The sequence below is a fragment of the Eretmochelys imbricata genome, chromosome 1 (genome assembly GCF_965152235.1).
Source record: "Eretmochelys imbricata isolate rEreImb1 chromosome 1, rEreImb1.hap1, whole genome shotgun sequence".
Lineage (NCBI taxonomy): Eukaryota > Metazoa > Chordata > Testudines > Cheloniidae > Eretmochelys > Eretmochelys imbricata.
In genome coordinates, this window is record NC_135572.1 from 133,880,464 (window position 1) to 133,906,663 (window position 26,200).

The 26,200-nt window shown below is 43.8% G+C and overlaps 1 protein-coding gene across 1 annotated transcript in view; it reads left to right on the top strand.

Moving 5' to 3' along the window:
- Nucleotides 1–9,733: 9,733 nt before the first annotated feature.
- The window catches only part of WWC3 (WWC family member 3), a 167,599-nt gene continuing 151,132 nt past the window's right edge, over nucleotides 9,734–26,200 (top strand). The window contains exon 1 of the mRNA XM_077807163.1: nucleotides 9,734–9,936. Coding sequence (XP_077663289.1) covers nucleotides 9,734–9,936 — 203 coding nt within the window. The remainder of the gene's footprint in view (nucleotides 9,937–26,200) is intronic.

The following is a 26,200-nucleotide window of genomic DNA, read 5'->3' on the forward strand; positions in this document are numbered from 1 at the left end:
GGAGATAGTATGAAAATGGCCAGCAAGGACTACAAGACAGGAAGTAAGATTGCCTTTATCCCTATCCTCCCAGAGAAGAGTGAGTGAGAGCTAAGGGCTATACAGAGGAACAGAGGATTTAAAAACACAGAGGCAACTCCCAAGTATGGCTGGCTGCTCATGGTAACTCATCTACACAAAAAGTCTGCTATGATTATTTAAGGATGAATTTTACTAACTCCTGTAAATTTCACAACTTTCCTATTTGCAGTTATATCCATGTTAGTAAGCAGATGAGTCTAGAGAGAGATCATGTACTGAGGTTTCTGCCTAATTTGGTTTCTTTACAATATTTTGTTGAATTATTTTCACTTTTAAGTTACCATCTAATAAATGCTATACATTAAGAGCTTTCCGACTACACTGTATTTCATAGTATTACCTTTCAGGTGTGCATTGCGAAAAGGGTCACTGTAAAAGCCAGTCTACACCCTCCCTAGGCTTCAGAGCCTAAGCCTCAAGTCAAAGCACTGTCTACACTCCTATTTTTAGAATGCTAGCATGAGCCCCACTAGCCCAAGTCTATTGACCCAGGCTGTATAGATCTACCCTAAGGCTGTAATTTACAGAGGTGGTGTCAAATTCTGGATTCTCAAATAAGTGTATGTGCAATTTTGTGAGAAAAAATAATTGTGGACACATTTTCTTACACTTGAACATTTAAATACCCGATTTGCACTCACATAAAGGCTAACCGCAGTTTCAATCCCTGTGCTCATTACAGTGCAGGGACTGCTCTTTCTGGGTGCCCCATAGGCACTGTCTTGTACAGCAGGCTGCATCATCCATGCACACTCCTGCATGCACATCCAGGAGCTTGCGGGAGGAACTGCACCTCCCTGAGGAGGTGCAACTCTCAAGGTGGATAATATTTTAATGGTAAATTGTCTCAATCCTGTTCTGAAAGAACCATCTCAAAAGTGAGGGTAATTCAGTCGCAAAAATCATTCATTCCTACCCTCTGCTGAAGATGTCAATTGAGTAACATTGATGATTTTCTAAATGTTGATATTTCGTTACTAAGGAGTAGCCCACCAAACAGTAGTTGGGTGACAGCTTGCTGTCTTTTCCTGAGCTGGATTTGAACCAATGACACAGAGGTAAAAGGCTCCATATCCCCTTGAAAGTAATATTTGCATGAGAGAAAAGAGGAAATAAAATACAAATAGCAGAAAAACAATAGATCCTTTCCCTTTATCCTCCTGGCTATAAGATCAGCAGGACTTGAATCTGGGCCTGCTTGACAACCAACATCCCCAAACTGCCACCCACCAGCAGCTGTAACTCAGGCACACTCTGTGATCCACAATCTGCAGAGGTTCTAGGTCATGGGAAGTTCCACACGGAGTGACCCGATAGTGATTTTAGTGATCCCTGTTGGTTCCTTGGCCCTTCATACACCCATGGAGCTTAGCAGGAAGTGTCCAGGCAACAGTGAGTATCCCTAGCTAGCTATTACACGTGCCCTGCTTCTCTGTTCCTGAACTCCTGATAGTGACCCTCAGGCCTGACTCTGGCTTGATCCATAGCTTGTCTTTTGACCCCAGTACTGGCTCTGACCTCTGGCTTCAGTTCTGGAATCCAAAGCTCATTCCACTCGTCCTGAGACTGACCTTGGTTGCACTGGTCAGTTTCAAATCCACCACTACAACAACAACAATAGATCTCTATCTTATGAGCTCCTCACACCACTGTGTCCCTTCCTCTCTCTGAGTTGCTGATGAAGACTGGCTAGATTTCTCTTCACTCAAATTCCTCCTTAATAAAACAACCTTCTCCAATGAAAGCTTTCATGTCAACTCAGATTCAGACCTGCCAACCATAGAAATTTTTCCCACAGACCAGGGGCTTTCAGAGCCTTCTACAGGGAAATTCCATAGGCTATGGATAACACCTCCCCCCACTAGCCAGCTGCTTCTCCCCATTCCCCCACTTTCTGGAGAAAAGCAGCTAATCAAAGCTGCTCCATGTGCTGAGGGGATAGCCTGGCTGCTCAGTACAGAGGCAGGCAGAGTCTGACTTCTGGCCTGCCTCCCAGATGCAGCACTGAGCCTTTTGATCTTCCAGACAGCTCTTCAGACCCTTGTACTCCCCCAGTCCCAGGCCAGAGAGTGAAGATGCTGCCACTGAGCAACCCCCCGATCTCTCCATCACCATAGTTCTCCTCTTGGCCAATGAGCCCCAGGTCAGCAATGAGGTTCCATGGTCCTCAGCTTCCCTTAAGCAGATAGCTTCTGCTCAGGATTCCCACCATATGCCTAGCCTATGTGTGCAGCCACCACTTCCACCCATTGGATGCTGCTCCTGATTCCCCGCAAAGGCAGCCCTCTGTCCCTACCTTATTTTATTTGGTAATAGAGGTGATTAGCAACATTCAAATAGCCCAGTCCAGATAAATGAGCTAGTGAATAACTATGGCAGTGGGTTGGTGTATGTCTGAAATGCCACTGGCAAATGATCAAAGCAGGCACTGATTTACAATGTGGTCCATCATGTATGACTAGTGTCCACAGTCATATTGTGCATTATCTCTCATCTTTCAGAGGTGTAAGAGATGACGGCATCTGTCATGTGATATTCTGAAATAATTCAGTGACGAACATTGTTTTTGGGGTATGTTGAAGCCTGAGAGTTCTTCTGTGTGGCCAGCAATCAGGGGTTTATTTGGGACATTAGTATTATCCCAGAACTCTTTCCAGTATGCCTCTGGATTGGACGAAGGTGTTTTTTAAGAGCTTTAGACCGATCCGAAAAAGGCTTGTGAGATATTGCTCTTCTGGTTCTTATATTCTGCTGGAAGCCAGCCTTAATGTGACTAGTGATGGTGAGAACCTGGTCATGGCAACTTCTTCCTTGTCTGAAATCAGCCTGTTTTTTGGCAGGATGGTCTCAAAGATAGGGATGAAATGGGCCAGAAAGACCCTCTCCACTAACCTGAGAATTGTTGAGAGGAGTGATGTTGGGCGATAGCTGGCAGCATCATTTAATGGTTCCCATTTTTGGGGAAGGCAATGATTTTCACCTCTTGCCAGCTTTTTAGGATCTTCCCAGTCAAATGTATGGCAATGAATGGGTCTGCCAATCATGCTCGTCTCTTTGGCCCTAAATTCTTAAGGAATTCAGGATAAATGCCAACCTTGCCAACAGCTTTTTTGCTTTTAGTGGCCATAAAAGCCTTGCTTATTTCTTCTATAGTGAAGAGGGGGTGATAGTGGTGAGCTTTGTCATATGTTTAAAAGAGCTCTTTCTGACCCTTCTGTCTAACTGGCTTGTCAATTTTGGTCTTCAAGGTGTGAAGAGACAGCACTGGCCATCACTTTCAGTTGATGGTGTTTTACTGGGTCAGCAACTCCAAGCTTATGGAAGAGTGCCCAAGATTTGTGACTGGAAAGCACGAAGTCAAGATCCTCCACCGTCTTGTTCCATCTCTTCAGATGGGCAGAATTCAATGATTCTACTAGAGCTTTTGTTGTGTCTGGATCACCACTCTTCTCATACTCTTTGAAGAGTGCTCCTGTTGCCAGCTGCCAGCAAAGAGTATAGGCCTTGCAATAGCAGTGGAGAATGTGTTTTGCAGCAGATTTGATAAGAAAGTGAACAGAGTGCTTATTGTTTTCTGGGATGGTCTCAAAGATATGGTATATGATACAGTAGATCCCAGCTTCAACTTCTGCGGTATATGCAACCCAGTTCACTTTGCGGAAATTCCAGCACCATTTTGGCATTGATTCAATCAATGGTAATCCAAAGGCAACAAGCAGAATAGTGGGGTAGTGTTCACTGTGAAGAACATTTCAAAGCACTGTTCATGATGCTTACAAGGGTACACTGCTATTGTCTTTCATCAAAAAGCAGAGGTCTCGGTTGTGTTCAGTATTCCATTTGGCCAAGTGAAAAGCCCCGGTTGCTTGGGGTTTTAAAGAAGGAGGACATCTGTGAGCAAGGCCCAATCTGTGTGTTGCTCACCAGCAGCATCATTTCTGCAATAGCCTCATTGTGAATGGTGGCTGTTAAAAATCACCAAGGTACACAGCTAGGTGGAGAAATGATGGTAAAGCAAGATTTGACCATTCAAGGTTTGGAGGTTTGTGGATATCCATTATGGTCAGTTGTCTGATTCTTATTGGAGCAATAGATTCCCATGGTCTTGGATTCCTCCAGGACTAAGACATCTTTAAGACCATGCCTGATGCACATGGCAAGGCCATACTTTGCATCATTCATGAGGGCAATCAGTTCACAGCCATGCATTTGTATCTTGCAGTTTGCTCATTGTCTGCCACATGAGTTTCTTGCAGAGCAACAACGTTAATGTTATTCACCTTGAGGACTCTTGAAAGATAGTCACATTGAGCTGGTACACACACACAGCTGGTCCTATGATTCTTCTGTGCTGTCCCAGACAGGGACCCTTAACAAATTTCACATTGCTAATCATAGTGAGACAACGACAAATCCATGTCTGGTAGCCTTTTGATGACATTTGTTATGTTAATAACATACAATAGGAGCACCACATGAAATTTGTCATCTTGCCCCCATGTGCAGTCACCTTGTTGTGTCACTCCATCCCCTCATTTACCCATGTCACCCCAATATCCCTCTGTCCCCTTTTGACCCACACACCTAACCCCAAGTTCTGGCTCCCCACTTATCACTGGTGTCTTCTGGGGAGCTTCAATGGCCTTCTCTTTCCAACCCATTGGTTTCAAAGGTTGATCAGCTAACTCTCCTGTTCTTGTGTTTTAGGGAGGTCACCAAAGGGGACCACTGATCTCTAATCTAACAGTGAGCAGGCAGCCCAAGGGAAGCTCCAGTCCCATGGGAGGGGTTTTTCAGTCATAATAGGGTTTCTCCATCAGCAGGATTAAGCTATTCTTCCCCCAGGGGATGATGCTGGCAGAGCACAGTCGGGGAAATTAAAATTTCCTTTAATTTTCCTACTCTCTGCTGGATTAGCGCACAGTGGCTCCCTGAAGACTGGAAGATGAGGGGTTCAGCGGGCCACCTCTGATTACAATGATATGGGAGGAGGGGAGAATCCATCAGTGCTCCTCCGTCAGAAGAATGTGTGTGGAGGATTCAGATGGGTTGGGGACAGCAGGATATGGGGGATGAACTTAGAATAGCTGCTCACAACTGGAAGCTGGAGAAACAGGAGCTCTCCCAGCTACCAGTTCTGATTGGCTGCCATTTCCAAACAAGTAAGGAATGAAGATGAGCCAGTCAATCAGGTAAAGATTTCCCCACAGATAAAGGATTTTCCCTGTAGACTAGTAGAAAGGCCAGAAACTATGTAGTTGATAGGGACTGGGTTGGCATTCATGGGAGTGGGTATATGTGCATAGGGAATGGGCAGATGTAGGGTAAGCAGATGGCTGTGCAGAATTAGTGACATATATATGTTCAAAATGACAGGGAAGGTGCGTGTGCATGCAGAAGAAGTGGGTGGGTAAATGTAGAATGAATTTGGGTAGATGTGAAGTAAGATGTGCCTCAGGAGTGAATGAGTGTGTGTGTTTGTGGGTGTAACGACTTGGAGTGGAGTGAAAGTGGGTGTGGAGTGAAAATATGTGAAATAAGTGAGAGCTGAGAGGTACTGAATGCATGCAGTGGGTGTGAGACAATGAGTTGATGAAAATAAATGTATTCATTTTATAACTATAATTGTAATTATAATAATTTAATTAATAATTATTTTCTTTGTTTGCAAATGTTGGCAGTATGCATGTACTGTACAAACTGTGTTGTCTTTCTTGCAAAACAAACTCAGGATAAACTTAAGTGCTATACATTGTGCACAGCATTCTGGTTTGGCTGCAGGTTGTTTCTCCTGTTCTACCTAATGTAGAGAAATTTTGCATTATACTGGGTACCTTACTCCTGTTAGACAAGAGAGGCCTCCAAGAAGTAGAGCTGGCTGAGAGGAGCCAGTGGTATTTTTTGAAGAGCGGAGGAGGGAGCTGTCACGCAGCCTGAGATACTACATTTTTCATAAATGCACTGCAAGTGAAAGTGTGATTGTAGTACAGGTAGGCATATCATGCTAGCTTCAGTATAACTAGCAGTGAACGTAAGAACAGCCATACTGGGTCAGACCAAAGGTCCATTTAGCCCAGTATCCTGTATTCTGACAGTGGCCAATGCCAGGTGCTTCAGAGGGAGTGAACAGAACAGGTAATCATCAAGTGATCCATGTCCTGTAGCCCATCCCCAAATTCTGGCAAACAGAGGCTAGGGACACCATGGACCTATCCCCCATGAACTTATCTAGTTCTTTTTTGAACCCTGTTATAGTCTTGGCCTCCACAACATCCTCTGGCAAAGAGTTCCACAAGTTGACTGTGAGCTGTGTGAAGAAATACTTGCAGTGGTAATAACAGTAGTGTAGGCATAGTGCCACAGACTTCAGCATGGGCTACCAACCAGGGTACATACCCAAGGTCCCTGGCAGGTTTGTCTACCTTTGCTACAATCGCACCTTCACTTGCAGAATAGACATACCACAGAACGAAAGACAGGAGAATGGCAAAGAATGGGCAGTGGCACAGAGCCTAGTACGCTTCTCCCCTCCTATTAAAATTTTAGTGGTGCTGCCTGATTTCTCTATCCTCCTTAAAAACAACCATTGGTTCCAAGGTGCTCAGTTCTCTCCTGTCCCTGGAACTGGCAGGAGGATGCGGTAATTGAAGATTGGGGGTACGTGGCCTGGCCTCTCAGGGCGATTGGGGTGGGGTTCCTGTTCAGAAGCTGATTGGTTCTCTGTCCAGGTTTCTTGGGGTGGTTGAGAAAGTCCCTGCCCTGACATCTTATGCATGTGTGTGTTAAGGACTGAGAGAGTCCTTGCTCTTGTGGGGTAATTGACAGGCAATTGAGAAACCCTTCCCACTTTTCTCTCAGGTGGGGGTTGTCTGGTTCTCAAGATAGCCTCCAGGCCAGGGTCTTTTCACAGATGCCATGTGTGCCAGTGTAACGCCAACAGACCCCGGTCGTCAGTAGGCGGGATTGAACTTGGGACCTCTAGAGCTAAATGCATGAGCCTCTAGTGCATAAGCTAAAAGCCATGTGGCTCTTAGCTAAGGTTGTAAAGCAGACTCATTATTCTCTCTCTAAGTGGTCTCGGTGCTACTAGATGGGACAGAGCACCACACCCAGGAGGTGTGGGGGTTATATACTTTCCCTAGCTAAGGAAGTGCATCCCAAGCTTCAGAGATTTCTCAGTTGAAATCCTGGATCAGTCCCCACTTGTAACACCAACAGACCCCAGTCATTGGCAGACAGGATTGAAACTAGGACCTCTAGAGCTTAGTAAATGTGCTTCTGCTGCATAAGCTAAAAGCCATTTGGCTCTTAGCTACGGCTGTAGAGCAGACTCATTAATCTCTAAGTGGTCTCAGTGCCACTAGATGGGACAGAGCACCACACCCAGGAGGTGTGTGGGTTACACCAGCTCCATTCAAGTGCTCCCTCATGGCTACTCAATAAACAGCTGTGAGGGGAATCCAAACCTCTGGACACCTAGATATTTTAAGCAGGCCGTCTCAGAAGGCTGCAGAGCTGTTTCCTCCTTTGGCTTCTCTGGGAGACTTCTGAGCACTGATTTACTCTGTTGCCCCTTCCGTGGAAATGCGGCCCCTGAAACCACCTGCTTGTGGGCCTAAGGCAGGTAGACCGAAGGGCTCCATTTCTGCAGGGAAGTGCTATTATTCCCATTTTTACAGATGGGGAGCTTAGTCACAGAGAGACTGACTTGGTCACAAATGGTCTGTCACAGAGCAGCAAATTGGACCCAAGTTTCAGGTCCTAACCCCTGGACATCCTTCCTCTCTGGTCATTCACAATGTCTGTTTCCTCTTCAAAACATGTCCCCGCTGACTCTTTGTCCCTGACCCTGAACCCTCCACCTGCAGGTTCCATGCTGCTGCCTGCCTCTGCATGGAGTGGATGGTTGAGGAGGGAGAGCCAGGCTGTTCTAGATTGGCAGAGACATGGAGAAGATGCAGAGGCAGGGAAGGGCCTAACATGCAGCCAGTGCATTCTGCACTGGGACTAATCACTGTGAAGGAGCCCAAGGCTGTGGAAGGGAGAGCTGGGTATGATACATGGAAGTGCTAATAAATTACTTTTAAAGAAATAAAAATTAACTACTGCAAAACTTTTCCCTAGAATTAAAGTTGCCTGGAGATGCCTTGTGCCCTTCTGAAACAACAAGTTCAGCTAAACTCAGATCTTTGAAAATCAGGAAATAAAGGGTTAAGGTAAAGCAAAGAAAGTTCCGGAAGTCGGAAAGAGTTAAAGTACATACCAGCACAACCTTAGCTCTGTGTGATGCCCCACTCTCATATCCCTTCTCACCACTGGCAATCCCCATGGCAAGGAGACTCTTGTGCGTTGCTACTAATACACCACAATTCAGCACTGAAACGAGGGATGCTGATCAAAGGACACAGATGCCTGTGTACCATGAGAAATGGGGACACATGGGGGGAAAGGAGAGAGGCTCAAACCCCCGCACATCTCATATCACAATGATCAGCTTCTCCAACTCCTCTGTCCATCACTGAGTACAGCTACACCTAACACAGTATATGCAGCTAGAGTGGATGTGAATAATTCCCAGTGGCTATTGCCAACTCACGGGAGGCAGTCAGTGTTAAGGCTGCCTTGATGTTGTGTAGCTGGTCTCTTCTGCACGCCTTTAAATCTTATTTCCTGGAGGCTCTAAGGGTCAAACATTCCCCATACACAAACATACATATTACCTACCATCTTAATGACAGCTACAGATTTTGACGGACACGTGGTCCCAGATTTTCCAAAGGCTCCAAGCTTCCATCGAAATGAATTAAAGTTAGGAGCCGAAGTACCGTGAGGGTCTGGGCTTTGGGATCCAGGCATGACGTGTGGCCGCTCCAGTCCCTCCCTAATTGCGCCTCAGTCTGCCAAGTGCCAGTGTGAACAGAGGCGAGGGGTGAAATTCGCATGATCTAGAAGGGGTTAGATGTGGGAACGACACAACCCCCAACTTGGAGCGGTTTCACACAGGGGCGGCTCTCTCGCCCCAGGCCGAGCCACTGCCCTGGATGGGGGCGTGTGGCTGTAACCCGAACCCGGCTCCGAATTCAGTGGCAAGCCCCGCGTGGACCCACCGCTCCGGATCCCCTCCCCTCGCCCCCTTTCCCTTACGCCCGGGTTTGTTTCCGTGCCACCTGGGCCAGGAGCTAAGTTGGGTCGCCGCGCCTCACCCCCGCTCCCGGGCCCGCTCCCCTGGCCGGAGGGGAGTGTCTGCGCCGCCGGGGCTGGAGGCGGAGGGGAAGCGCCGCTCCCCGCCCCAGCGTGGGAATCGCCGGGAGGGGCCGGCCCTGGCGCAGGGAGGGAGGGAAGATGGCCGGGGCAGGCGCCGGGCTGGAGCGGGGGGAGCCGGCGGGGCTGTGAGCGGGGCGGGCGCTGGGCGACGCGGGCTCTCGGGGCCGCTGCCGGGCGGGGTTAGCGGCGGGGCTGGTCCCGGCTCGGAGCGGGGGAGGATGAGCCCGGCGCGGCGCTGCCGGAGCCGCCCGAGTCCCGCTCCCCGCGGGGCCGCTTGGTAGCGCTGGAGGCGGCGACGGCGGCGGGCGGCCGGGGCCCGGCAGCGGGGCCGGACGGGGAGCGGGCGGCGGCCGGGGCCGGGTGGCGGCGGCCGGGGAGCGGCGGGGCCATGCCGTGGGTGAGCGGCCGGCGGCGGCGGCAGCCGCCGCAGCAGGGAGCCGGGCAGCCGGCGGCGGGGGGCGGCCCGCGGGGCCGGGAGAGCTCGGAGCTGCCGCTGCCCGCGGGCTGGGAGGAGGCGAGAGACTTCGACGGGCGCGTCTTCTACATCGACCACAACACCCGGCAGACCTCGTGGATCGACCCCCGGGACAGGTAGGGGGCCAGCGGGCACCCACGCCGCCTGCACGGAGCCGGGCGGGGGGGGGGGGGAGCACATGGGGTTGGAGCCTGGCGAGCCCCTGGTCACATCTGGCTGATGCCCCCTTGTTCCCACCTCCTCTTGGGGGGGTCTCCATTGCCCCTTTGTGCTCCCTCCCAGCAGCCCGGGCTAGGGTGGATCGGCTGCCTCGCCTCAGCTTTGCTTTTGGAGGCTAGCGGGCCCGGGTTTCGAATCCAGCCCCTGCCCGCTCGCCCTCTCCGCGCTCACGCAGCCGAGCGGTCGGGAGGTGTGTGCGCGCTGGCTGGGGCCGTCACGCCTTCGCCGGGCTGCCCGCTTTGCTGGAGCCAGGTTCAGCCCGCACGGCACGGACAGAAAGAGACCTTCCAAGTTGCAAAACTGTCGCAGCGTTTCAGCTTGCAATAATGGGCTGAAGCCACCTGAAAGAGCAGCCGGTCGGCGGCACTCGATTTTATTGATCTGGCGATGGTGGTGGTTTGTCTGTTCCATGGTGTAAGTTTACAAGCCAAGGAAATCCAGAAAGGACACTTCCCGCAACATATTTAAAGGCTTGATTGGGTTTTTGTAAGTCACGGGTTGCTCTAGTAATTTTTAACTCAATTCCCAATATGAAGTCAAAGGAACTCTTCTTGCTCTCATCGAAACTTCTGCAAACTATTGTTTGTATTTCAGCATAAGCCTTTTAAAGAATTTGTAGTCGAGTGAAATATCACTTTGCTCTGAAGTGTGAAAGTGGAGATATTATTTGGTGCAGGGTGGTGTAGTTTAGAAGTACGGAGTTGTCACTTGTTGAAATCTAATACATTCCTTCTCAGAAGAACAGAAAAATGTTTAGGCCTCCCCCGATTTAAATATTCTTAAAGGGGCCCTGTGTGGAATCTTTGCTTCTCTGCTCTAGAAACCCCAAACAACTCCCACACCCGTTAAACTGCACTATTTTAGATGTAGCTGTGTTTTTAAAAGAAATGGAGCATAAAGGCTCTTACAGTGGATAGACTGACTGAGCTGCATAGCTTTATTCTGATACAGTACTCAGTCCCTGTAAACACTTGCACATGCTGAACTTTACTTGCATGAATAATCACACTGACTTCTGAAGTGGGCCAACTCAGTTACTCTGAAACCTTAAGTTAGGTGTGTGTGTTTGCAGGATCAGGTCCTCAGTCATTGCTGTATAGTATTAAAGTATCTTTTTACTTCCAATTTGTAAATATTATTTGAGCGGTAAAAACTTATTTTAGGAGACAAAGCAGCACTGTCTGTGGTTAGTGCCCATACATAGTTTTGTGAGTGGTGTATAACTAGAAGCTTGGAGTGTTTTCATTTTTCAAGTGCTATTATAGAATCCACTATATCTTTGCAGCATGACCATGCTGATTTATTAGCTGGTTTGAACAAATTGGAAACACAGCCGCTTGAGACATAATTATATAATATGATAGATTACCTTATCAGAAGATAACATTTAGGGAGAAATTTGGTAAATTAGTGTTTTTCTAATCAATTTGAGGACCATGTGGGCTACTACAAATTTCTTTGGACTACATTGTCACAGAATGACTTCACATCTTTTGGGCTTGGTGGCATGTAATAAATAAGATTAAATGAACTCAATGAGTGAAAAAACATCAATTTTAAAAAATAGGTTTTTAGTTTTTTTTATAAACTTGCATCAGCTAAATGAAGAATTTATTACAGTTTAAAGATTATGGAAGTATGTAACATTTATAGATGGTGTGGTCTGGTAAACACAATCTCACTTTGAAGAGTTGCTCTAAAAGTTTCCATGTAGAGTTACTGAACACAAGTGTCAGTATTTTAGGTGTTGGTAAAATAAGAACATTTGCTGTATACTTTTCTATATTAAACAATTTTTTATAGTAAGTGAAAGTTAGAAAAGGACAGTTTGAACTTCAGCCAGAGCTACCTTGCCAGAAATATGCATGGAATGTTAAGCAGGCCACAGAAACATTTAAATGGAGTCTGGTTTAAAGACTGTAATAATAATTTGTTCAATTCCTGTTTTCTTGCACAATGGTACACTGCTGTTTTTGTAGGTAAATATTTATACAGTTTATACAGTTAGCTGTTTTATTTGAAAACAAAAGTTTGGCTTTTTCCGTATTCTATTGACTGTGTATATGTGTATCCTTTGTGTTCATGTACTGCAGTTTTGTGTATTCAGTTGGCATATAATTTTCTGCATTGATTGTATACTCTAATGCTGTTCATTTATTCTGAATATGCAGTGGTGTTACAGCCATCTAGGTCCCAGGATATTAGAGAGACAAGGTGGGTGAGGTTTAATGGCCCAATTTTTGGTTTTGAATATGCTACCTTCGGGGTGTTTGAAGGCAAGTATGTTTGTCTCAGTAGTCTGTCTCTCTCTTTGCTTTCACCTGAAATGTAATGGAAGGAGGAAGCCTTTCAATATGGTTCTTCGGAATATATGGAGCAAATATATAGAGTGCAGAGGAAAGAATTAAACAAGTCTTAGCATAACACCATTGAATTTTTTTCAGAGTAACAGCCGTGTTAGTCTGTATTCGCAAAAAGAAAAGGAGTACTTGTGGCACCTTAGAGACTAACCAATTTATTTGAGCATAAGCTTTCGTGAGCTACAGCTCACTTCATCGGATGCCCGATGAAGTGAGCTGTAGCTCACGAAAGCTTATGCTCAAATAAATTGGTTAGTCTCTAAGGTGCCACAAGTACTCCTTTTCTTTTTACCATTGAATTTATGACTAAATTTACTTCACTATGCTTCAAATTATCATATGCCTTAATTCTTTAAAATAATCAATAATTTGGATGTTGTCTGATACGTGTATAGCTTTGTCCAAATACTAATTTAGATTAAAGCTTAATCTTCCCTTGGTTCACCAAGAATGCATGAATATGTGGTACAGTTTATTCAGTGGAGATTGACACATTTAACTTGAAGCAAATACAAAGGTTATTTATATCAGGCCGGTGCCATCAACTGCTGCAGAATTTAAGCTTTCATTCTAGCCCTGTGGTTGCAAAGGTAACCTTTCAAATGCAAACTCAGGATAAACTGCTGCTATGTTATTTTACAGATAGACATCTTCAGAGTATGTTGCTGATTAGATGTTTCTTTGGAAATACTATTGAGTGAAAGCTGACCAGGCTTGTCAGTTTTCATTGCTGCTATTCAAAGTCTTCTGGGTGGCAGTGGAACAAATAAGAACTCAATTTTGCCAATGCTTGGGAAAGCCCTAAGCAGCTAGGAGACATATGTACTGTAGCTATTCATTTTTTGGGGAAAAGGACTTAACACCAAGTTGAGGGAGGGATAGGGTGAAAGTCTCCACAGTATGCATCTGGTGAAGTGAGCTGTAGCTCACGAAAGCTTATGCGCAAATAAATTGGTTAGTCTCTAAGGTGCCACAAGTACTCCTTTTCTTTTTGCGAATACAGACTGACACGGCTGTTACTCTGAAACCTGTCAGGGTAGCAATAGTACATCTATCCCCCCCACCCCCGATCACATCAACCAGGAGATTGGGGGAGGAGTAAAGTAGCAGAAATTACTCCCCATTCCTGAAGCAGCCAAAAGGTGGTGGTGGGTTGTTTGTTTTGTTTTGTTTTTTTTTTTGGGGGGGGGGGGTGGAGGAGGACAAACCCAGTATGTTTTTACTATCTAGCAGCCAAAAGGTATTAGGAAAAATTTGAAGCTTGGCCCACAGGCACCTCAAATTATCAGCCATCTACTAACTAGAGAATGATAGGAAAGATGGAGCCCAATTCCCAAGCACACATCAGGGACAGCATTATGTTAGGCATTCCAGCATGCTCCCCATTCCCAGCAGTTTGGGGCGTGGCTCTTCTTTTGGGCATTGCCTCCAGACAGTGTGGCGTGGGGTGTGTGTCTCAATCTTTTGTTTGAGTACAAACTTAAACCTACCACCAGTTGTTTGGTTAACAAATTGATCCCTATGTCAGGGTGGGTAGGAGGGAGAGGGGCAAAGGTTAATGGGATAAGTTAGGAAAGCAGTATGTATACAGATTTTTTTGGAGGCAGAGGTGAGGACGAAATGCAAGAGAGAGAAGGAGGAGAACACAGTGAAAAGAGAGATGAGATGATGGTAGATGGAAAGAGAAAGAAGAGAACTGGAAACTGAATACAACTCAGGAAAAATACATTAGATCACTTATAGGAAAGAAAGTGGAGTAAAGTTAGGAAGGAAAACAAGGAATAATATGAGAGATGAAGTAAGGAAGGTCAGTGTCACAGGGTGGTCTGCTTGCCACTGGGTGGTGCCTCATGATGATTAGTTCTGCCTAGATTAGCAACCCCTTTCTGGTCTTCCCCCGTACAGTTCTTCTCCTGCTCACCAAGTCACCGTATGTCTACTGCATGACGCGGCCCTCCAGCGAGATCACACTATAATTTCCTCTTCATGGGGAGTCTTTCAAAGTCCTTCTGCACCCACAGCATCAGGCAGTCCTCAGACGACTGCCCTGACTATGTCACTCCTGCAGTGTCTCCAGCAGTCTTCGTATCAACTGCCCTTAACAAAACCACTCTGCAGTGGATGATTGGGAAACCAAGGCATACCTTCTACTCTGGGTTCCTGTTCAGGGCTCTGTGGTAAGCAGTTGGTCTGGGACTTCACCAATCTTATTGCCCTCTTCTTTTTCATCAGCCTTCTTAGTCAGACCCCTTTCTCTTAGCCCCATTAAGTAAACCCTTCCTCATGAGTAGTCCTATCTCCCATTCCTGCTCCCTTACTGCAGGGAGAGAAGCTGAAGGCTTCATCCCTGTTGCCTCCCACCCTGTTGCAACTGCCAGCCTCCTACCTTTATAGAAGCCCTGCCTGTGCCCTCATAGGTGAGCTTCCCTATAATTAGGCCCTCCACACAGCCTAAATCTCTGCCATTTGCAGCTTAATTGGTTGATGGGGCCCACCTAGCCTAATCAATTCTTTCAGGGCTGCTGTGGAGAGCACGTCCCAACACAGTCAGCCAAGCAGTTTTAGAGAGTATTTTATCTTTGAGATGGATCACTGCCTTGGTTGACAAAGATAATTGTGTTGTATTTAGACTTCTTAGCACTATATAAAATCAATGTGCTATGCATTAAATGGATTATAAATGATTAGATCTCAAAAATTATTAATGGATAATCATCAATGAGTCTGAACTCCCCCATCTGTCTGTCTGTCTCTCCCTCTGTATTTATTATACCTGGGCTCTGTAGCATAGACATGGGCTATGTTGGCCAAAGGTAGATGCAGTGTATCTTGACAGAAGTTCTTCTGCCAGCATAGTAATACCACCTCCCTGAATGACATTAGTTAAGATGACAAAGAAGCATCTGCACTGGTGGTTTTGTCAGCCTAATTATCTTCAGGGTGTGTGTTTTTTTGTTCCACATTCCTAGCCAGCATAGCTCTTCTGACATACCTTTGTGGTGTAGACCAAGGCCATAGATTATAAACTCTTCACTGTGGGTCTTGATCAGTGGCTAGGGCGCTTAGATACTGTGGTAATACAAACGTTTCTTGTGACCGTTTTTTTCTGAGTTTGGCAAGGGGGTGGACTTTGTGTCGGATGTGCCTTTTTCTGTCCCTGTGAAAACTGTTGAAATTTGAAAAAGCCTTTGAAAAATTGCAGTTTGCACGTGCTCAGTAGAGATTTTGATTTTAGAAGCTAAATTATCTGAAGATTCTGTCTGCACTGAGTGTGCTGCGACTTGGAGCTGAGCTGGACGTGCTCTGCAGTTGCAGATCTGGGCTGCTGCAGGCTGTGTTGGGCATGGGCACCTAAAGTTAAACTGAGAGATGGAGGTCTACCTTTCCTGTGCTCTTAGTGATGCCCTGTTGGCACCCATTCAGGCAGCATGGAGGAGAAGGTTACCTGATTTGAATGCAGAGGGGACAAAAGCTAGATTTGGAGGGGGAATAGTCTGAAGGAAATGGGGAGTGAACCCCAAGACTGAGAATGGAAGCTGTTTAAAGGGGGGTTGGGAAGGGGAAGAGGTGGACGTGAAGGAGACTGGGACCCGGAACCAGAGGGGAGGGGGAAAGAAATGAGGGGGTGGGGAGACATCTGCAGAAGAGCTAGGGTGTGGGGGAGAAATGGGACTAGTTGGACAAGGAGCTGGGATGGGGAAGAAGGGACACTGAGATTGGATTAGGAGCCTATGTGGAGCGAGATTGTGAGCCACTGACAGGGAACATGGATAGGGGAGCAGTGAGTGGAGTCAGGGTGGTGGGGGGGGAGAGAAGAGAGAGATTGGGTAAAGAGTGGAGAGATTGGGCCAGGAGACTGGGTAGGAGTGGCAGAGTGAGACTGGGATGAGCAGTTTGGCGGGGTGAGACTAGGGCTTGGTGATCCTGGGATGAAAAGCCTGAGGTGTAGAGACCAGCTAAATAAGGAGAATGGTACTGGGAAGAGACAGGACCAGGACATGTTTGGAGGGATAGAGCAGAAAAGAACGGGATCACACTTGGATGGATGGGCACCAGCCACTCTTTCCACCAGACTCTCGGCCACTGAACCAAAGTGCAGTACAGACTGGCCCACTGAGGTTCCTCCCCCTCCTCAGCAGGCATGCTAGAACTGTTTTTATAGTGGGGGTGCTGAGAGCCATTGAACCAAACTGTAAACCCTGTGTATAATGGAAACCACTTCAAGCCAGGGGGTGTGGCAGCACCACCTGAACCTCTGGTTCCAGCACCTACGCTCCTCAGGTGGCAGCAGATCCCACCACTTGGTGTAGGGGTGGGATGCGAGGGCTAGGGAAGTGTATGGTGTGAAGGATGAGCATGTACAGATGTTCTGTAGAAGTGGTTTGGAGGTTGGAAGGTTTGCAGAGCCTGGGGATTGAAGGAAGAGAAAGGAGGTTCTCATGGTTTTAGGCAGTTGAATGTTGCTCTGGAGAATTGGATTCTATTCTCCCTCTGCCCCAGGTTCTGTCGCTTAAACCAGGCTTTTCACATGTGATCACTGATTGTGTATTCCTCATTTTTTGGCTGCCTGACTTAAGACCCTGGAGTTTGATTTGCAGAAGTGCTGAGTACTCACAGCTGCAACTGAAGTCAGTGAGAGTTGCTCTTCGAACATTCTAGAGAACAGGTGATTTGCCTGGTGATTTCGACAGTTTGACCTGGGTTTCCTTCGTCCCCCGTCCCTCGTTTTTGCTCTGAATGCAGGAATTATACTTTTTATGACCTGTGTTATGCAAGTGGTCAGTCTAGATAATCACAGCTGTCCCATCTAGCTTTTAAACTATATTAATCTATTTCTTTAAATTGCTGGAGATGTATAGGTGCAAATATTTTTTACTCCAACTTGTTGGCCTGGGCCCTGATTCTCCCAACACACGCATGCTTAACTTGATACTTGTGAGTGACTTAAGTGTTTGAAGGATTGGGGCCAGAGATGTCAGGCTAGTCAGTGTTGGGTACTTTTTTAAACTTAATGTTTACTTAAAAAATGTAGCTTCTTTGTTACTCTTATTTGATAACTGAAATCTAGTTCATGGGTAATAATTTGAACATGATCTTTTTAACCCTCAGTGCATTGTCGTTTAGATACTTTGAAACAAGTGAGATGATTACAGTATTATTTTTGCCCAAATTATATGCCTGTTTTGGGGAAAAGTAGTTACGTGTTAATTCCATGTCCACTTGTTTCCTAATTAATAGCTTTGAAATCCTATGGTTTATCCAGCCTTGTTGAACACTGATGCTGTACCTCTTGTGGCAGAAGATTCTAACTATTACTGGCCTAAAAAGTGTTGAGAGTAGTATTCTGGAATCGTAGAAGGTAGAGATGGAAGCTTCTCTCTAGATTATGCAGACCATTTCTCTCCAAAAAGTGAAGGATTGTTCCCTACGGTACAGTACAAATGATAGATTTGTATATTAAAAAGAACATTAGATTTTTAAGTTTAGATTGAGTGACACTAAACTTTGTGGTCAGGTTAGCCAATTTTTGCAGTAGTTTAAGAAGGAAAAAAAAAATTAGAGTGCTGTGAAACCTTAACAAGCAGAAAGATGATAGGCTGCTAAATGTTTTGTCAGAGTTCACAGAAATGAGATTTTATTTTGTGCGCTTGATAAACCCATGCAGTTGTGCACTTCCAGATGATCTGCTGCTCAAATATATTTATCAGGAAAAATGTTCGTAGAGTTCAGGGCTTTGCAGTGTTACGGCAATGATGCAGGAATGTATGATAAGTGCTTACTCTTAGAAGGTCCTGGCTGTCTGTGGGGAGGTGGTGAGCACCCTTGAGTTGGACTTGAGGGCATTAGGCAGCTCGCAATATCTAGCCCTGAGCAGCCAAGTTTTGAACAGAAGGAATTTTTGGAAAATATTTGTTCTTGAGAATTTGAGACCTATCACTGCTGAGTACTGATGGATGAAAGGTAATGCAGTTTAATCTTGGACAAAATGAGGATGCTTTCTTTAATAGCAAATGTGTGTAAGAGTTTTAAGGTAAGGCAAATTCAGAGAAATGTTGTCCTCAGATGATGGGACTTCAGATGCTGTTAAAAGTGTGAGCTGCAAGGGGTAGGGACTTTGGGCTAGTCTACACTGGCAATGCTGAAGCGCTGCCGCAGCAGCACTTTAACGTGCCTTTTGTGGTCACAGTGGCTCTAAAAAAAACCCCACCTCAAGGAGGGGCTTAGCTCCCAGCACAGGGCACTGTTTACACTAATGCTTTAGAGCGCTGCAACTTGCGGCTCTCAGGGGCATGTTTTTTCACACCCCCGAGTGAGAAAGTTGCAGCGCTGTTAATTGCCAGTGTAGACAAGCCCTAAGTCTCTTTAATTGCATGTAAAATGCAATGTGCTCCAGAAGCACTTAGAAATAACACGCATGTAGGTGTTACTGAACAGGAACTTAAATATTAGCTTTTTAAAAAATGGTAGCTAGAATGCATATGTCATATAAAAGAACATTTTTACTCTGCTTCTCAGGTTCTATGATTAGCTGATTTAAGAATGAGTGACTTGAGATTTCAGTCCTGAGTATAAAATGTGGATTTAGGTTTCTGTCGTCTTGAGCAAACTTTAGTATAGATTTAGAGACCATAGATATCAATTTAGTTTGTGTTAGAGCCAAAAATGTAGTTTGTTTAGAGTATGAAGTGTAACAGTGTACAAACAGAAGAACAAATCCTTTACAGGCAAGAAAAAAAGTGTAGGAATTTGTCTATAGTGGATAAAACCCCACTATATTTACCCTGTCCTTCAGAAACTATTAAATATAATGCTTGATTCATGGGGCTTCTAATATTGTGGTGGGAGTGTATGGGGGAGTACTTTTATAAAGGTATGTATGGGTCTCTACAGAAATACATGTAATTGCTTTTTTGGCAGAACAAAATAAAACTACTATTTTTGCCTACAGTTTAAAAATAGAACTTCCTGAATATCATGTCTGCTAAGATGTGACAACTTGCATTCTTCAGCAGAGCAAGCAAGTGCCACAGATTCTTAACATTGGGTCTTTAGTTTGACTGCAGCACTGACCAATGAAAATAGAAATGTAGGTGTTTTCTCATCTCTCTCAATCTTCCCAATCGAATATAGACTAGGGTAGCATCTGTACTAGTCGAAGCAAGATAAAAAGAGAAACAAAAGTTGCAAAAAGGCTGGATTAGGGCTAGCCTACAGGGAATAATGTTTCTCATGTTTCTGCAGTAGGATTCTTGTTTGTTTTTGTTTGCAGTAGCACCTAGGGGCCCCAAACAAAACTGGTGGCCTATTTTGCTAGGTGCAGTGCAAACATCAAAGACATTTCCCGTCTGAGTGCGCTTAAAGTCTAAATGTGGACAAGATGCCACAGAGGTGTGTGGAAACAAAATGAGGTAGAGGGGCAGGGGAAGAGGTTGAAATATTAGGAACGCTAGATATCCTATTTAAGGTCTTTCTACACATGGACTTGCATTGGTTTAACTAAAGGTGTGTTTTAAAAATGACTTAAAAAACCTGGTGTAAATCCATTTTAAAATGGCTTATACCGATTGAGCTTAAGTTGGTAAGGAATTGACTTCGTTTTAAATTGACTCATCAATTTATCTTAATTTAAGATATCCCTATGTGGATACCAGTCTAACTAAACTGATCTTAAAAAAAAGACAAGTCTTATATCACGTATAATATGGAGGCTTAAGTTTTTGAATAAAAATAAGATGGGTGTATGAGGGATAATAATGAATCACTAAATAGGTCATGTGCTTAGTAATTATCATTAGATAGTTGTATCATGGTAAAGGTGGATCTTTGGAAGGGGTTTTAAGGGCAGGGTACTGCGTGTGTGAATCATTTTGGGGAGGGCATTCCAGTCACTGAGGTTAGCAAGGAAGGAGGCATGAAGGAGTGTGTAGTAAAAGTGGACAAGTGAAGGATGGAGGCGGATATCCTTGGCAGAGTAAAGGGTGTGTGTGATACAGTGAGATAGAAGAAGGGCCTTGATGGTAGGGACCAAAAGTTTGTAAGGGAGAGCCAATGGAAGTAGTTAAAGTTCATGTGAGGAGAGGGAGGTACTGTGATCAAAGTGGTAGGCTAAGGTGATTATTCTGGCAGTAGTAATTTGAATTAGATGCTTGAAATTTTTCAAAATTTTTCGGTGTGGGCTTGTATGGAGCAAGATTGGAATACTCAAGGTCAGAGAGGATGCGATTACAATAATCGAGGCACGAGATGATAGATGAAAGCTTTGATGCACTGAATAGAGAAAAGGGCTGGATGTCTTTGTTTGCTTCATTGCTAGTAATAGGAGTATTTCATGCCAAGGAGAGTACTTCTGATTCTGGAACAATGGGCCATGGATCAGTGAGGAAACTTGAACATGAAAGTAGATCTTGGTTAGCCATGTCTGGAGATTCTGGATAGTTTTCTGACCTGATTTTTGTTGTGTCCTCACCCTTTCTAGGTAGATAATTTTAATCGGTTCTACCAACAAGTTGTAGTACATATCACTTTTAATAGTCCATTGAGTCATTTCTGTCATCCATTGTGTGCTCTTGTCCTGTACTCTTCATGTCACCATTGAGATAGTATATTAAGGTGTGTTTTTTTTTAAACCTACAATAAAAGGGTGGTTTGTGCATGTAGCAAAGACTAGTGCAATATCTCATCGTTATTTATATAGCACCGACAATGTGTGTGGCACGGTATAGAAAAGGGATTATGGCAGCAGTGTTTTGAATTGGAATTCAATTTTGAAATTTAAGATGCTTATATGAAGGATTGTTTAGATTGTATTTTTTAAAAAAAGCTTTAAAACAAAAAATGAACTTAAAGTTTTATATGAAAGGGAAGATTGTGTAGAGATAAGTCATTTAGTTGATGTTGAGAAAACAAAGTAGGCGTTTGTTTAATCAATAATCTCCAGTTGCTCAGCTTTTGTTTCCCCAATAACTAAAGGAGTTATGCCTCCCTGACTGAAGGTGAAGTCATATAAACATCAAGATCTGTTATTGTGGATGTTATATGTGGTTCAAAAAATAGTGAAATAGTAAAATTACTTCTATTAAAATTAGTTGGTTTTAAACATACTATTAAAAGCAATATAGCAATTTAAAATATGTTCAGAATGCAATAATTGTGGGTATTTAATGTTGTAGGGTACTCGGATTTTAAAATACAAAAGAAACCTTTAGTAGTTCAACAGGCTTCCATCATGTGCTGGAGAGAGCTGACATTGACAATTCACTGTTAATATTGTGATAGATTTTGTAATCCCATAAAGTATCTTGGGGGGGCCACTGTAATAAATTTATGAATAATTTTTGTATGGTTGTGTTCTGCTACATGGGGGAGGATTACTACAGCTCATCCAGGAACTAAAACCGTGTGTGTAGGGGTGATTAAAGTGAGTTACTGAGACTAAATAACTTTAGAGAGGTATAGGGTAGCCAGGTGCCCAGTTTTTGACTGGAAAGTCTGGTTGAAAAGTGGACCTGACAGTGTCCAGTCAGCTCTACTGACTGGACACCCCAAGTTTGGTTGCTACAAGCAGGGGAGGCAGGGATGCGCTTGGTCATCACCTGCTACAGCCCCTAGTCAGCTGGGGCTGCCTCCTACCTTCGTTGGGCAGCTGTTCCAGCCCAGCCCCTCAGGCAGCTCCGTCCTGGCCTGGAGGGTCAGAGGGGAAAAGCAGCAAGTGATTGGGAAGGGGGGAAGAGGAGTGGACAGGTGGTGGGGCCTCAGGGGAAGAGGCGGGTCAGGGGTGGGAGCTTGGGGGTAGGGGCAGGGCTTTGGGGGTAATAGTTGGGGCAGGGGTGGGGCCTCGGGGGAAGAGGCAGGGCTGGAGTGTCCAGTTTTTAAATATTACCAAGTTGGCAACCCTAGAGAGGTACCACCCCTTGGAATGGCTTGCATGTATTGGTTCAGGCTGGGTTTTCCAGAGACTCAAACAAAGAAAGGGCTTTTGACGTAAAAAAGCTGAGTTTAAAAGACCCAGGGCCTTCTTTCTGATTCCGCAAATGGACAGAATCTTCTATCCATGGGTGGCCCTAGCCCTTGTGGAATGGTTGGAAGACTTCATCTTACTAAGGCCCCGCAAAATTTTGGCCTATGCCCCATAAGACCTCTGGTAAGCTTTAAGCATGCAAATAGAATTTTTAGTGTTTTATATGTTTTTTTCTGTAGTGCTTTTACCTTAAGAATAAATGTCCTTGCTTAGAAAGAGTTGTGTAGTAACTGGGAACTGCTAGTAATACGCTGTTCATTGCTCTTGGAGACAAAACAATTCACGGGTGCTGGCTGTTAGCACCAGCAAGTCTGTCTGCCTGTCACAGTGTATGGGAGGGAGATGTGCAGCCTTAAAACCTGCTGGTCAGAAGGGAGTGGAGAAAGGTCCTTACCCAGACATAGGTGATGGCAGCAGACCTGAAACCTGACTGGGTTTCCAGTTGAGTGGACCATGCGGGTCAGGGGATGCAGTTATAGTTACCCTGAAGCTATGATGAATATTACTCAGAATGAATGTAAGGGTTTTACCAGAAGATAATTTGTCTAATTTCTAGCCAAACTTAAAGCCCTGATACTACTTACACATGTGCTTACCTTGAGTAAAGTTAAGCATATGCAGCAGTAGGCTTGGCAGAATTTAATTTTAATTTTTAAAATAATTTCAGTGGATAATATCAGTCTGTTTTTAATAATTGTTTCCTTTTTTTATCAATTTAAATTTTCACAGTTGTGGAAAATATTCGAGGGAGTGTCAGACAATAATTATTTAATGACCATAGATGTTGAGATTCAAAAAGTTAAAGCTTTGTCACTGTTAAACATATTGTCAACATCACATGCAAAATATGCAGAGTAATATCCTTAAATCAAGCTGTCATTCTCAAGCAACATAGGGTGAAAGGCTAAACTTAAGTGTTGCAAGTTTTAAAAGTTATGTATTCTTCTTTGTGAAACAGGCATGTTGACAATCATTTTGAATTGCACTCCTCGTTTTCGCCGTCAGTGCATAATTTATGTAAGAAAAAGTTTGAAAGGCTTATTGCGTGTTTACTGCAGAAGTGCAAGTAGTGTCTCCAGGGTTGAGGTTGCCTTGAGATTGGTGCTTAAATAGCATTAAAATTCCTCTGTTTTACATTTAAGTGTTTGAATTTACTCTTTTCTTTTCCTTTTCTTTTTGTGGATTCAGTCTGACGCGGCTGCTACTCTGAAACCTGAATTTACTCTCTGTATTTTGTACAATAACTCCTCATTGGACAATTGAATCTTCAGTGTCATTAGTTTAGAAGGATATTCACCAACTTGCAGGAGAAATCTGGAAATATTCTCCTATGAAATGTTGCCCTGATTTCTTCTTATTTATTTGAGTTCTTCTAGCTAAATAACCAGTCTCCACAAACACCAAACTATCTCTACTTTCTCTCTCTGATGACATGTAGAAGCGATTATACTGGGAGTTTCTGTTTCATTGGCCTCTGTCCTTTGCATACTAGCTCAGGCTTCCGTTTTATTTCACATAGGCTACCAAATAGCTCTTAGATTGTATCGACTTTTGGTTACCACTGACCTGTTCTGGTTTTAGACTAATGACCTAAGTTTTAATCTCATTGCCAAAGCCCTCTCTTATGTATTGCTTCCCCCCATTAGATACTTGATTAGCTTGTCAGTATAAACTAAAGGAGAATGCTATGTGTGGTTTTTTTCTAATGTGGCTTGATTTAAAATTTTGGCTAAGAAGTTTCAGCAGTCTGTATTCTGCTTTTATAAAATCTGTGAACCATTCTGTCATTACAACTTTGCCATAATAAATCACTGACATTTTTGCTACATGTATCATGTCTAATACACAAAAATGCCTGTATTTTTTTAGATTTTCCACATTTAACCATTTCCCAGATTTCTTTAAAACAAATACTTTGTTCAGATACTTGGTTTATACTTTCTGAAGTCAACTGGTAAATCTTAGGGAAGTACAGTGAGAGTGTGTGTCTGTCTGTCTGTCTATCTGATCACCTTTTAGATGTATGAAAAGGGAATCCTGTGCCTCTGTTTAAGGGAAAGAAGTTATGGAACTTAAGAAACATTTTATTTTATTTAAAAATCTCTGGTGCCATGTAAAAGAACCATGGAAAATATGTCCTTGTCATGGAAAGGTCTCTCCTCTCCCCACCCCCTCCTTTCTGTAGATGGAGTCCTTCAGAATATGCGTTTGTAAATTTGTCAGTCATGTATTTAGCGGATGGTAAGATGATCATGTTTTATATCGGGGAAAAATAATTTCTCTTGTTAGCCTTGTATTTGATCTGTGGTACCTGTTTTGGTATTGTAGTTGGAAAACTCAGTAGCAATGGTAATATCTCAATTTCTATAGTAGGCTGTGTCTTCACTAGGATAAAGGTGTGTGCCTGCGTGAATATGTGCATCCCTCCCCCCTTTGATTGTACCTCAGGTTAGCTAGCTCAAGTTAAGAATATACCTTTTTTCTGTAATCTAAAAGTAGTAAATATGGCATGCATCATTTTTGTAAGACCAAGTTCTTGAAAAAAATTGAGTACCTCATAGATGTGTGATTCTAACTGGGAAGATTTTGCTCAGATCCTTGACCCCATGTTTTGGTTAGGCTTTATATAAATGTCTATATGTTAGCAAGCATGTTTTAAAAAATATATTTGAGTATAAAAATTAGCTCTCTTATTTGAAAAACAAGTCAGACCTGTGCCTCAAGGTCCAAGTGAAACTGCTGCTCAGATGAGACTCTAAGAAGGTGTTTATATGGTGAAGAATGAATGGCATGCCTTCTCTAACTCCCACAGGCTGTTTATTTCCAAGGTATCAGACAGGGCTGTATAGTTGCGTGCTCTCTCTCTCTCTCTCTCTCTCTCTCCAGATATGAATGTTTCTCTCTCAGCAAACCCATAAAAAGCCCTTACCCCAATGGGAAAAAAAAATGACAGAGGTAATTACACATTTCTTTTGTTCCCATTTAATGTGATACATGTATGGGTTCTTTATGCTTTGTAAGTTAAGGGTTTTTTAATCATTGTTTTTTGAGTAGCATAGTTTGGAATTTCCTGTTCACATTTTACTACAATGGTTTGTTTAAAATGATAGACCACAGTCTTTTTCCTGACCTAAAACTAGATTAGCCTTGAATATTGAAGAGAAGTATAACAAATAAGAATTGATTGTATTTGCTTATGTTGTGAAGAGAGGGATTTTACTACAATGGACTCAGTAATAGCAAATACCATAAGTTGTTTCTTAAATATTTATGAAAACAAATAAACACAATTACTGTATGAATGTTCAGGTCCCCAAATTTATATTTCTTTGATTCTCCATGGCAGGCTGTTTTTAATCAGGACAGCTATTTTTAAAAAGAACTTTACCTGCCTATTGGGGCATGAAATTCAGTGTTACCAGCAATTGTTTTCTTGCCTTCCCTTGTAACTATGTTAAATGCAATAAAACGACTTTAACTTTGTATTAAAGTTGTAAACTGAAGCATTCAGATGTCAGGAAATATCAACATTGTGGATAGAAGGTGCTTTGCTCTCCTGCACCCCTGGTGATTGCCTTGAATAAACATTAGGATGGTCTTTAATTGTGTCAACCTGTTTTAAAATAACAAAGAAAAAAATCTATCTTAGATGTATACATAAGTGTAGCATCTTTTAATGTGTGTAATTCTGGTATGCTTAAACAGATTTCCTTATCGTAACATTACTAATATATGTACATGTGTTCTGGTCCCAAGATATGTGGAAAGTTATGTGATAAATTT